Here is a 13,379-nt window from a genome sequence, read left to right as displayed (position 1 = left end):
TTCTGTACTTAAAACCTGTGTCTACTTCTAATAGAAGCTTCTTTAAAGTGGAAGGATTGAAGGATGTGTGTGTGTAAAATTATAGTACTGGTTAGATCTATGCTGCACTTTTCTTTTCCATGGAAAAGAGGGCATGGTGCAAGTATGTGTGGGGGGCAGGCAGTTGTCAGAATCCCGATCAGGAGTTCAGACCCTACCCCCAACCGCCCTCATGATTCAGAATTAGCCCCAGTTTACCCCCCTGATTCTTGTGTATGGAAGGTCTGCAGGCAGAAAGAAAGACTGTGCTTGAGTCTCACTGCTGTGTGGTGGGGCACATGGGGCTCGTGGGCCAGAATGACTTCCATTCAAATCCCAAACACCATTTCCTACCTAGAAGAAAGTCCACAGACAAGTTTCTTCACCTGTCTGAGTATCAGCTTCTCATCTGAAATGCAGATATGATAACTATTCTGAAGAACTATTTTGAGACTTAAATAAGAGAATAAAACATGAAAATATATAAATATATATGTGCATATATATATGTGTATATATGTATATATATATAAAATCTCACATATAACTGGCCCAAAGAAGTTACCCAACAATTGGTTTTTGTATCATAAATAGCAACAGGAAGAAAGATGTTCACCTTCTTTTCTATGGGGGGCTTCCTGTGGGCCAAGACTTGCTAATTGCTGTGTCCTGGCACAGGGGAGGGCCCTCAGTTCATATTTGCTGGCTGAAGTAATCCTGGAAAGCTTATGAGTTATTAACTTATGGTTTTAGTTTGTGTTTAGGAGCCTGATGCAGGTCTAGGCACCTATAAATTCAGCAGAGATGAAGAAAGAAAGGGTGTTCACTCTGAGGTAGGGAAGACTGTCAATACGTAAATAATGAAGCAAGTTTTCACCTTACTACATGTGTGAAGTGCAGCAATGAAAAGGTACAGGGTGCTGTAGAATGAGTATCAGGAGAGGGGCCAAACTCAGATTGGGGGAGGGCTTTTTATGGCAGGCAAATATTTAATATTATAATCCAGGTCGCCTGACTTCCTGATCTAGGCCTTTTCTGATATGTTTGAGGTGGTGTAGTGAAGCTTGTTACATACTTCTGACAGGACAATTGAGCTGCTACTAACCTGCAGGTATGTTGGTATTATTAAAAGACAATGTGGCCGCTGCATTTTTTCTTAGTCTGTCACGCACATAAAGCCTATTTATGATTGGGACCACAGTCTCTAGTTTTAGTATCTCTTGGAATTACAAAATTGTTTTCTTTTTTGGTGGTACTGGGGTTTGAATTTAGGGCCTCAGACTTGCTAGGTAGGTGCTCTACCACTTGTGCCCTCGCACTAGCCCTTTTTTTGTTTTAGGTGATTTCTCAGATGGAGTCTCATAGTTTTTACTCCGGCTCAGACCCGATTGTCTTACCTGTACCTCCCACCTAGCTGAGCCACCATGCCCTGCTGAAATTGCTCAATTTGCATCTTCTGTGGTCTTCCCCTTGCTGCTCTTCCATTGAATACAGATGAATTTTTTTCTGCCTTAGCACATAGTCCTGATCATCTCTCCTTTCCTTTGAAAACCTCAAGGACACCTCATTATTTATAACTTAACTTTCTGACTTCTGTAGAGACATTCAAGGCCTGATAGGATCCAGCTGCAGAGTGCCTCTTCAGCGTTAAATGCCAGTCCTATGCTGCCTGTACCCAAACTAAACAGTTGCATTACCATGTTCTAAACGGATCATAATCTGTATTACCCTCCTGCCTTTCCTCATGAATTCCCAACTCTAGAAACACCTTCACTCCTTATTGTTCAAGGAATGGACTGTTTCTTGTGCTCTACAGACACCTCACCTCTGTGCTTACCAGCTAACCTCTGTGGAGAACCTACCTCTGTGCACTAGATTCATGTAATAGGGCTGTATTTGGCACTGGACTTTAATGCTAAGACATTCGTTGTGTTTTATTCTGTCACTGTAGAACATGCTGTATTATCATTTAATATTAAATATGGCTCATAAGTTGACATTTCTAGGTTTTATATGTTTAAGACTATTACATGTGTATTTCCACTCAGAGTTCACCTCTGGGACCCATAATCATAGATTCAGCAGTTTGATCAATGTGACCACCAGTCCAAAGTTGAACCCAGGACTTACTTCCCAGTCTATCCCCCTGCTAGCAAGGCATGCCACCTTTATCCTGCTATGCAAATCAGAAACCTGGGAGTCTCTTAAAAGATTCCTCATTTCCATTTTCCATACCTAATCTGTCGGTAATGTAGAATTTATTTTAAATGTCTAGCAAGTCCAATTACCTTTCTCAAAACCTAGCTTAGACTAGTATCCTTTCTTGCCTGAACCATACCATCTGGGCAGGTCAAGAACATTGAGTGGCTTGGATTGGGACATATTATCGCATATCAATGACAAAGGACAGTGACTTCTAGAAAGGGGTCAATGGGGCTGGAGGCAAAGATGGAGTACCTGGATTAAAAGGACACTAGCTATGTCATGGTAGAGACAGGAGTCCTGTCCAAAATCCACCCAGAGAACCACAGATCTGGGAGTCAGGAGGCTGACATGAGGGAGCATGATGCTGGGAAGTAGAGAGACTGAGAGGAGAGGCAGACCAAGGCATTGGTGATTTTTTTTTGGCCTTTCCATTTGCTGCCGCATGCATGCACAGCACTCCCATTGCCTGCTAATACATTTGTGAGGAGAGTTGAACTTGTAGTGCATTCCTGTTGCATACCACCACATTGTACAAAAGTTGCAACGTTCTCTTTCTAGAACCTTTGTCAACTTTGCAAGGAGGTGTTACTTGAATGCTGGCGGATAGGATCTGCTTCCTGGTGATAGTAACAAATGTCTTTGTGGATCATGGAGGATTTAGAGTTCCCTCCAGGACACTGGTTGTCCTGAGTGTGGGCTTGTTCTGTGGCCCTATTTGATTGCTTCTAAGGTTTGGAAAGGAGGCAGTAACGCCATGCCTCTCACTGCTGCCCAGGTCCTGGTCTGCAAGATGGCCTTATCTTTACCAAGAGGGAATCAATCTACTCAAAGGATGCTGTGTTAATGTTGAATGTGAAAAGGCTGATATTCCATGTCAGGCTCTGCTTCAGAAGTTGGGGGATCAACAGCCAAGATTCAGAAAGGTTCAGGCCTCTAGGATACTGCTGCACATTTGTTTTCTGTGAGGAACTCTGTCTTTCTGATAAAGTTAGTCAGGGAGGTGGGGAGAGGAAGCTCCCAGCTTATGATTGCCATCCCCTTAGCTAGACAGAGGTGCAAGTTGTTAAGACATACAGGTGTCTGGTTTTCAACCAAATCCTTCTGAACCAAAAAAAGCAGGCAACTGAAATTCTGTTCTCAGGCCTGAAGTGTACAAGCAAACTTGACGTTCATGAGAAAGACCCTGGAGTCCAGGTTAATGATCTGAGGCTGGCTGACTGTTCTGTCAGTTCAGGCAAAGGTCATCGTTTAAGAGTGGTTCTGTGTCTTCTGAACAAAAGTAAAAAGGGAGAGGAAGAACGTGTACATTCTATAAGCAAGCACAATAAGTATCAGCACTTTTTTTCTATATAAAATGATTCCTGTCTATGAAAGAAATCTCCTAAAAGATGACACATTTAAAATAAAATCCACTCACTACGCATTTCTTATCTTTTGTAGTTTAAGCCTGTAAGTCCCAAGGGATGAAGCCTACTCATGCAGTGATATATTGGGCAAATGTTCTAGGTCTTATCTGAGCATGTATATGCAGAATATACTTGGCATAGGTCATAAAATGCGCATCAGAAGACTCAGAGGAGATTAGTTTTTGTGACTTGGAACCAGCCTGTGTTGGTCCTCTGACTTTCTCACCCACTAGCTGTTTGGCTTTAGACAACCAACATGGCTTCTCTAAACTTCAGTTTTCTTGCCTGAAAAATGGAGCTCAGGATGGTTGGAAAGACTGTGTGCTTACCCACAGCAGTATGTGGACATCACCATCCTTCCTCCATCCTTGTTACTGCTTTTTCTGTGACTCTTCGAGTCTGCCTTTGCATCCAGCTGGCGGCAGTGGCAGCATGTGCACTGCTTGTCATGTGATGATAAAGCATAACGTCTCTCTGGGGCCCCATCTGTCCCATACTTGGGGTACCAAGGCAGAATGCCCCTTACATCTGCTAGACTGGGTGGTCCTGTCTCCCATGGCCATGCTGACTAATCACCATGACCCCTTTCATTTCTCTTCCCTCTGTTCCAGGCCCAGAAGTCTGGCTCAGGAGGGGACACTCAGGCTGCAGAAGACCTGCTGCTGCTCAGCAAACCACTGACAGGCCTCATTAGCCTGCTCCTTCCGCTGGTGAGAGCTCACCTGTTTGCCTATCTTTCAGAATATTGATGAGGTCGAAATCATTTTATTTGAATTTCATGAACTCTTGAGTTTCTGTGTTGTTTTAATTCCCTTCAAAACTAGAACCAAAAGAACTTCCAAAAGATCCTTTGGTTGGCAAATACTAAATCTCTACTTTAAGACAGGTGGTTTACCATTCATTTAAACAGATAATTAAATAAGTCAGAATCTCAAATTCAGTTACATTCTTAATGAATGTGAGATAAAATAAAAGAAAAATTCAACAAATGAATTCCAACAAGGAAGAAGAAATTTTTATGGGAATCAGTTCCCTTTCAAAAGAGATGGAGTTGTATTTGGGTGGCAAGTGGGACCGCACCCACCAGAAATGTGAAAACACAGACACAGGGCATCCTGCTCCCTAGTCTCAATAGAACTTGGACAAAATAAGTGAAATTAAATAAAAATATGTAAGGCTACACAAGACCACTAAATTAGGAAAAGAGCCCAACATAAATTTGGAATTTTGGCCAACTAAACAGTTTTGACCAAAGTTAAAGAGTACCCCAACATATAGACACATACCCCAGGCAACAGAGTTAGCCAGAAGGTCAATGGATGAAATTTCCTAAAATCTCATGATAAAATGAAAAACCTCATGAAAGCCCTGTGAAAATGAAGGTAGATTGGAAGCTGTAAGGGCTGCAGTGTGGGCAACCCTTGGAAATGCATCACTGTGACCTTACCTTTCCTAGAGGCCACAGCTCTTCAGTGCCACAAAGACTGGATTTTGCTGCTCTGTGGCTCCAAGGTGAGTGTTTTTTGTGTGAATAATTCTATAGACTTAATTGTATTCAGCAAGTAAAGGTTTGCTTCAGCTGTCAGAGAAAGAAATTAAATAATGTAGAAGAAATAGGACAGTCACCAGAAAGTAGCCAGTGGACTCACAGTACATGAGGGAATGCCCCAAACCTTGGGAACTGGACAGGCCCTGGCAGAATAGAGGGCTCTTTTGTGTAGGATGTTGTGTGATTTCATGGGGCAATAGCAAAGCTAACTACATCAGCTGAGTGCCAGGTCTGGATCCTGACAGACATCACTATCACAGACAAAGGCAAGGAGCAAACCAGGCTCCTGTGAACAGACCAGAGAGGCTAACATAAGCTATAGCTACACTCTCTAGGGACATAAAAACTCAAAATGACACCATTACAGATAAGTAAACTGGCAAGATATGTGATATATAAGACAATACATTTATAGCAAGAGAGGTTTACAAAAGACAAATAACATAAAAAGACTGAAGAATCCATCGTAGATAAAACTTTTCTGTTCCACATATATGTTTTATAGGCAAGATTTCAGTATTTGCTACAATCTTTTTTTCTTTTTAGAAAAAAAGTTTTGTACTAAATGTACAAAACAGTGGATTTTAATGGCATTTTCACATATTTATATGATGTGCTTTGATCACATTAACCCCACCTTACCTTGTCTTGTCTGTCCTCTCCCCTTTCCTTCATAATGTTTGGATTGGACTTAGTGTTGAAACTTATCATTGCTCTTAATTTTATTGTCTTATTTTATGTTTTTCTAGATGATTTCCTATGTTAGATACAAGATTTCATGTAAAAAAAAACCTTTAGCATAACAAAGAGAAGGATTCTGTAATGGTAAAAATAAAATCCACAAGAAGATATAACTACTATATTTTTGCATCACAGTGTGGAACTATGTAAAAAGAGGATCAAAGGCATATAGGAAAAATTCAAGAAACATAATATTGAGGCATTTAACATATTTTTTTCATTGCTTGACAGATAAAATAGATAAAAATGAGCAGGGACTGGGGAACTATGCCCTGTGGGCTGAATCTGGCCTACTGCCTATTTTTGTAAATAAAGTTTTATTGAAACACAGCCATACAGACAATTCATTTACATATTGTCTGTGGCTGCTTTTGTACCTCAATTGCAGACTTGAATTGTTGCAACACATACCTTAGGTTCCACAGGCCTATATCTTTTACTCTCTGGCTCCTTACAGAAAATGTTTGTTGACAACAAACATTCTGTTGTACAAGATATGAATACTTTAATAAGATTAGTCTAATAGGAATATATTCATCTCCATATTCTGAAAATAGAGACTACACCTTCTTTACCTTCTGGGAAACATCTTTAAAAAGTTGGCCATTCATTACATTAAAAGAGTATCAGTAAACTCCAGGAAACAGTGAATATATACACCACATTCTTTTTTTTTAAATTATTCACTTATTCACATGTGCATACATTGTTTGGGTCATTTCTCCACCCTGCCCCTCTCCTCGACTCAATACCCGTCTCCCCTCCTCAGTTCCAGGCAGGTCCTGTTCTGCCCTTATCACTAATTTTGTTGAAGAAAAGACACAAGCATAATAAGGAAGACAAAGTGTTTTTGCTAGTTGAGTTAAGGATAGCTATACAGAAATATTCCTAGCATTTCTTTCGTGTACACGTGTTACAACCCATGTTGATTCATCTCTAACTGATCTTTACACTGGTTACTGATCCCCTTCTCATGATAACCTCTGTTGTTTTAAGGTTTCTGTATTCGTTCCTCTGGAGTGCGGACATCAAACACTTTCATGTTTTGGGTTTTCTGCCTATTCTTATATCTCCCGTATGTGCTCTCCCCTTGTCATGTGATCCAAGTCCAACCATGTTGCTGCATTTGCCCTAGATCTAAAGTCCACTAATGAGGGAGAGCATACGATTTTTGGTCTTCTGAGCCTGGCTGACCTCGCTCAGAATGATGTTCTCCAGTTCCATCCATTTACCTGCAAATGGTAAGATTTCATTCTTCTTCATGGCTGAGAAAAATTCCATAGTGTACAAGTACCACATTTTCTTGATCCATTCATCAATACTGGGGCATCTTGGTTGTTTCCATAACTTGGCTATTGTGAATAGCGTCGCAATAAACATGGGTGTGCAGGTGCCTCTGGAGTAACCTATGTTGCATTCCTTTGGGTGTATCCCCAGGAGTGGGATTGCTGGATCATATGGGAGATCTATGTTTAGATTTTTAAGAAGTCTGCAAATTTTTTTTCCAGAGTGGTTGCACCAGCTTGCATTCCCACCAGCAGGGTACGAGGGTTCCTTTTTCCCCACATCCTCGCCAACACATGCTGTTGGTGGTGTTTTTGATGATAGCTATTCTAACAGGGGTGAGGTGGAATCTTAGTGTGGTTTTGATTTGCATTTCCTTTATGGCTAGAGACGGTGAGCATTTTTTCATGTGTTTTTTAGCCATTTGAATTTCTTCTTTTGAGAAAATTCTGTTTAGTTCACGTGCCCATTTCTTAATTGGTTCATTGATTTTAGGAGAGTTTAGTTTCTTACATTTCCTGTATATTCTGGTTATCAGTCCCTTGTCTGATGTATAGCTGGCAAATATTTTCTCCCACTCTGTGGGTTGTCTCTTCAGTTTAGAGACCATTTCTTTTGTTGTGCAGAAGCTTTTTAATTTTATGAAGTCCCATTTGTCCATCCTTTCTCTTAGTTGCTGGGCTGCTGGGATTCCATTGAGGAAGTCTTTGCCTGTACCTGTTAGTTCCAGAGTGTTTCCTGCTCCTTCCAGTAGTAACTTCAGAGTTTCAGGTCTGATATTTAGGTCCTTGATCCTTTTTGAGTTGATACTAGTACAGGGTGATAGACATGGATCTAGTTTCAGTTTCTTGCAGACGGGTAACCACTGTTCCCAGCAACATTTGTTGTAGAGGCTGTCTTTTCTCCATCGTGTATTTTTGGCACCTTTGTCAAAAATGAGGTGGGTATATTTGTGTGGATTCATATCCGGGTCCTCTGTTCTGTTCCACTGGTCTTCATGTCTGTTTTTGTGCCAGTACCATACTCTTTTTATTGCTATTGCTTTGTAATATAGTTCGAAGTCAGGTATTGTGATACCTCCAGCATTGCTCTTTTTGCTGAGTCTTGCCTTGTAGACCACATTCTTTTAACTATAAAACAATAAAACTGAAAAGAAAATAAAAATAGAAAATGCACCGTTAGTAAATATTATCTATAAGTTCAAGGGATAAGATATATCAGCCTGGGTCCAATCAGGAGATAGCATACACTGACTTAAATGGGAGAATTTTAATATAAAAAATTATTAAGCTACAATAGAAGAGTAATTGTAAGATTTTAAAAACTCTGTAGAGTATCGTAAAGCTGAGGGAGGATACCCACGGAATGGCAAACTTGAAAGAGGACCCCTCCCAAAGTCTGTGGATCAGACTCCATCAAATAAGGCATGGCTATAGCCCATAGGACATTGGGGAATTTTGCTAGGTTGCCTGGCCCAGAGCTGGTCCACAGTCACTTAGAAAGCAAGAAGTAACCCTCCAGGGAGCAGGTGAATCCTAGCCAGTGTGGGAAGACATGCAGAGCAATGCAGGTTCACTGTGGGCCAAAGATCTTGGAGAACCCAGTGCTTTTGGAAGGACCAGAGGAGACAAACCTCTGTGGGAGGCAGGCAGGCAAGGAGAGTCAGGGTACCATTGTGTGTGGAAAGCTTGCAGCACCCCATGTTTATATTGGGAAGGTAGCAGGATGGTGATCACAGGTCAGGCTAGGGCTGAAGATAATTGAGAAGATTATTGAGTGTCGACAAGTTCTGGGCACCTGATTAGGAAGTTCATAATGTCCCTCACCCCATACTTATTAAGAGTGTGGTCACTAGAACCAGTAGGGGAGCCCCTGGCTCCTACAGTGTGAGAACCATTAACATCAGGCTGAGTACAAAGAAGGGAAGCTTAAAGGAATTTTGCCCTTTAATCACAGAATACATGTTGAAGGGTGCTTTTAGAGCTATTAAGCATGTATTAAGACATGTAGCTATCTAACTCTTACCAGCATTGGATGAGTATTCTAATTCCAGAAACTGTAAGTTCTTTTTTTAAACAATTATTTAACTGGAGCACCCATCTAGCAAGTATGAGGCCCTGAGTTCAAACCCCAGTGCCACTAAAAAAAATTTATTTACACTTGTCCCCCTAACAGTGTGTGGTGATGTCTCAGTGTGGTTTCAATTTGCATATCAATAATAGTCAGTAATATTGAGCATCTATCTTTTCATGTGCTTATTTGATGATATTTGTATTATCAAACTTTTTAACTCAATTTTTTTGAAATCTGAGTGTCCTTTATATAATATGAATATATTATAAGTAAGTTGAGTTACCTTTTTAAAAAATACTGTTTTATGCCATGGGGCAAAGACCACGTGTCTTGTTCACCATTTTCACCCAAGATGACAAATACACTTCTTAAAGTGTAAAAAATAATTTAAATATATAATTTCAGAGTCTATGAAATGTCTCAGTGTTTTATAATCATATTGTTTTTCCTTGGAAGAATTTTAATTAGCTTCAATTAATTAATTTTAGTTTTATAATTTGTTTTACCAATTATCACTGTAATCTTTTTAGTTAAGAACATTATTTCCCTGTTCTAACTTTGTAACAATATTCATATTCCATGAAATCATAAATTAGAAATGACATGACATGGAAGGTAAAATATAAGAAGTAGATAACTAAAATGACAACAGTCAGTTGTTGACAGTACTGCAGAGTTCATAGGCATGAGTTCAACCTAGCTCTGCCCCTTACCAGCTGTGTGACCTTAGGAAATATTAAGTAACAAAACTTTTTACTTAATATTTGGATTCCACAGCTTCCTCATCTGAAAATGGGTTTAGTCGCAGTAACTAGATCATGAGGTTATCATGGGGATCAAGTGAATATAACCTAGCACATGTTATATACTCAACAAATGTAACTGTTAAAGTGAGTCACACTCGCCCCACTGCTCTCCAGTGCTGACAGTGAGCTAGGTTCTGCTCTTGGTCCTTCCTTTACCTCTGGTTTTTATTTACTCCTTCCTGCTCTATGATATAGGTCTCCCTAGTTATCTGATCTCCAAACTTCCATTTCCCCCACAATTCTCCTTGACCTCTAGATTAGCTTCAAACCCACTTAACTCTGAACTTTGTTTCATGTTTGGAAATACTCAGGTTGAAAGAGAATCAGTTGAATTAGAAAGCCATTCTGTGTGTTTGGTTTTAAGTTTTGGAAGATTCCATGAATATAGGGACCCTTGGCTAGAGAGTGAAGTCATCTCCAGATACAGTTTGCATAGTATAAGGAGAGGTTCTGAGTGGTGGCTACATTTTGCCTTTTGGCCCCAGGACAATGACAATGATAAATAGAAAAAAAGTGCTTGTAGACTTCACAAAGCATTTTTGTTTAGGAATGATAGAAGAAACTATCTTACTTTATATAGTCATATCCAGTGCCTTGGCAGACTTAATTAGGAAATAAAAATGATTAACATCAGCCTTCAAAATGCTGGGAGAGCCTCACAGAGTGGCTCTGATGAGCTGGGGTTTGCCTGTACTGCTTGTAGTAGCCGCCCTGATTATGCTGCTTAATTTCCAGGCTCAAGTGATTAGACTTAAATCTGGGAGGGAAGGGAGCAGACAGTCCCCAGTCTCCTCTCCTGGAAGAATCTGCTTCTTTCAGAATTGATTGCTGAACAGGAATCTGTCCCCAGTAATCAAATCTAAGAACCAAACTACAGGTGGAGTGGAGCAGTGGAGGAAACTTGAAATACAGACTTGATTGTCCACCCCACAGTGGCCTAGGTGCTGCCTGGAGAGCTTTCTAGTGGTTCTGAGGTGATTGAAGGGCAGAGAACCAGGACTGTGGAGCAGACAGGAGTTTCACTGCAGGCAACACAGGTGTGTTAAACAGTGTGGTATGCATCTTCCAAGTTCAAAATCAGACTCTAGAGTTCTGGTGATAAGGGAAGGAAATCAGCTTACAACATAAAATGTGAAATGGTCATTTTGATGTTGGTATTTATGGATTGTGTTTAAATACTTGTTTAGCATACTATATGTATTCTTTCTCCATCATTCTTTGCCTGTCTTTTGTAAGATGTTAGCACAACAGGTCCTACATTAGGTTCTACATTTGGGACTGATACCTTTCCTCTTTCTTTTAAGTTTCTTTTATTATATTGAACCATGTAAAATTGACAGCATCTGCTATTTCTGGCTTATAAGAGTGAGATTTCATTGGCTTAAGCCTCTGTTAGGAATATATGACCACTTGCTTATCTGTATTATGAATAGTTCCTATAGTTCATGTAGCCCATTTTCCACACACAATTCTCTCCCCTGATTACTTGAATTAGAATATGATTGACGATTCTGGGCCAGAGATTGCTAGGTGGGCAGGTGAGCCCTGGTCTTGACTCAGTGTCTCCCTCTGCTGCTGCCTGGCTGTGTGATCTTGGGTGAGGCTCTTTGTCTCTTGCCTCAGAAGATTAAATAAGATAATGCACAGGACAGTCCCTAACACGGTGCTGACTGCATTCTATAAATGAATTGCTTTCCTTTCCTATTATCCATGTCAGAATATATCCATGCCTTCCTATTATCATATGTCAGAATATAGCCTCATCCTCTGCTTGCTCTGTTGGTAGTAGTCATACCTGCCCTCATTAAGCACTCCTTTTGCCTCTTTTCACTGAACCTCCCTAAGATGCTGCCCCTTTGCTCAGTTCAGAATCTTTCACACAAAGATTCTGGAGTCTTCTGTACAGACCACCACCATTTGGGTTTATAAATTTTTCCCAAAGCCCTCTTCTTGTCACCTCTTCTTTTCAACATTTCCTTCTGGATTCATACTGTGAATACTTACATATATAAAACATGATATCAGATTTGTTTGGATGTAATCAGTCTTCTGCCTTGCCCCTGGAATTCTCCTAGAGCATCCCCTTTCAACTCTCTGATGGCCTTAGAATCCTGGTGCCTCCTGGCGATGCAGGCCCCTAGTTCAAGGTTGGTAATTACCTGAGGCTAAAGTCATCCTCTGGAAATTTTTGCCAGCAATTTGAGACGCTGACCCTGTAACTTGGTCACACTTAGGTTCTAGTATATTGGCCAGGCGCCTGCCTAATGTCTGAGAGCTGTTTTGTGTATATACACGTTTATCACTGGAGCCATTAGGTTTAAAAATGGCCTGTGACAAAGAGCATCGCCATATGTCTTCTTTGGGAAAGGTTAACACACCTTTATAGCTGTGTACAAAGTGAAAAAAAAATAATAATAAGGCTATTGAGAACCTAAACTAGAGCACATATAGACCAAACATGAATTTTACAGTGGCTGTTAAAAAATGTAATAGGTACAGGATAAGGGGCTGCAATTGCTTTCCTGTAGGGAAAAATAAACCAACTTTCAGTTTTCATCTGACTTGGATAATTTTGGAGGTATTTGGCCTAAAGGCAAGAGAATAAACTTGTTCATTTTTGGGATTCTTTCCAGATACAGTCCTGTGAAAGTAAACTTCATATCCTTAAGAGAAAATGAAACCTGCTCTGCTCACCTATAATTTATGAGCTACTGTACTTCTCCCTTGTCAGTGGGGGAATGTGTTCCAAGACCCTCCAGTGAATGCCTGAAACCGTGGATAAACCCCCAAATAAGATGGTTCCCTTATTACTATGGTTTCACTTAAGATTTTTTTCAACTTTACAATGATGTGAAAATGATATGCATTCAGTAGAAACTGTACTTTGAGTTTTGAAATTTGATCTTTCCCTGGATTGGTGATGGGCAGGACTCTCTAGCAGTTCTGAGCAGCAGCAGTGAACTGCAGCTCCCCTTCAGCCTCAAGATCGTGAGGGGAAACAGCCACATGCCGCGGTGTTCTGTATTGCTAGCTTTGATGTTCTGAAGGCTTTGGTGTATTAAGTGCATTTTCAATTTACAATATTTTCAACTTATGATAGGTTTAATGTAGATATAATCCCACTGTAAGTTGAGGAGTATCTGTATGTTTTTCCTATATGTACATGCTTATATTAAAGTTTTATTTGTAAATTAGGCACAGTAAGAGGTTAACAACAAAAAGTAATAATAAAATGGAGCAATTTTAACTATATTGTAGTAAAAGTTAGGTAAATATCATATCTTTCTCTCTCAAAAT

General features: G+C 40.1%; 1 protein-coding gene across 7 annotated transcripts in view; it reads left to right on the top strand.

Moving 5' to 3' along the window:
* Positions 1–13,379, top strand: part of Ulk4 (unc-51 like kinase 4) — a 548,798-nt gene that overhangs the window by 363,069 nt on the left and 172,350 nt on the right. For 5 of the 7 annotated variants that reach the window (XM_074059105.1, XM_074059103.1, XM_074059104.1 and 2 more), the window contains one exon: positions 4,241–4,339. In XM_074059105.1, coding sequence (XP_073915206.1) covers positions 4,241–4,339 — 99 coding nt within the window. Of the gene's footprint in view, positions 1–4,240; positions 4,340–5,085; positions 5,708–13,379 lie in introns of those variants that run through there. The other 2 variants (XM_074059106.1, XR_012443110.1) reach the window with 2 other exon arrangements.

Source organism: Castor canadensis, chromosome 17 (genome assembly GCF_047511655.1).
Source record: "Castor canadensis chromosome 17, mCasCan1.hap1v2, whole genome shotgun sequence".
Taxonomy (NCBI): domain Eukaryota; kingdom Metazoa; phylum Chordata; class Mammalia; order Rodentia; family Castoridae; genus Castor; species Castor canadensis.
Note: the sequence above shows the minus strand (reverse complement) of the source record. Positions and strands in the feature narration are given on the sequence as shown.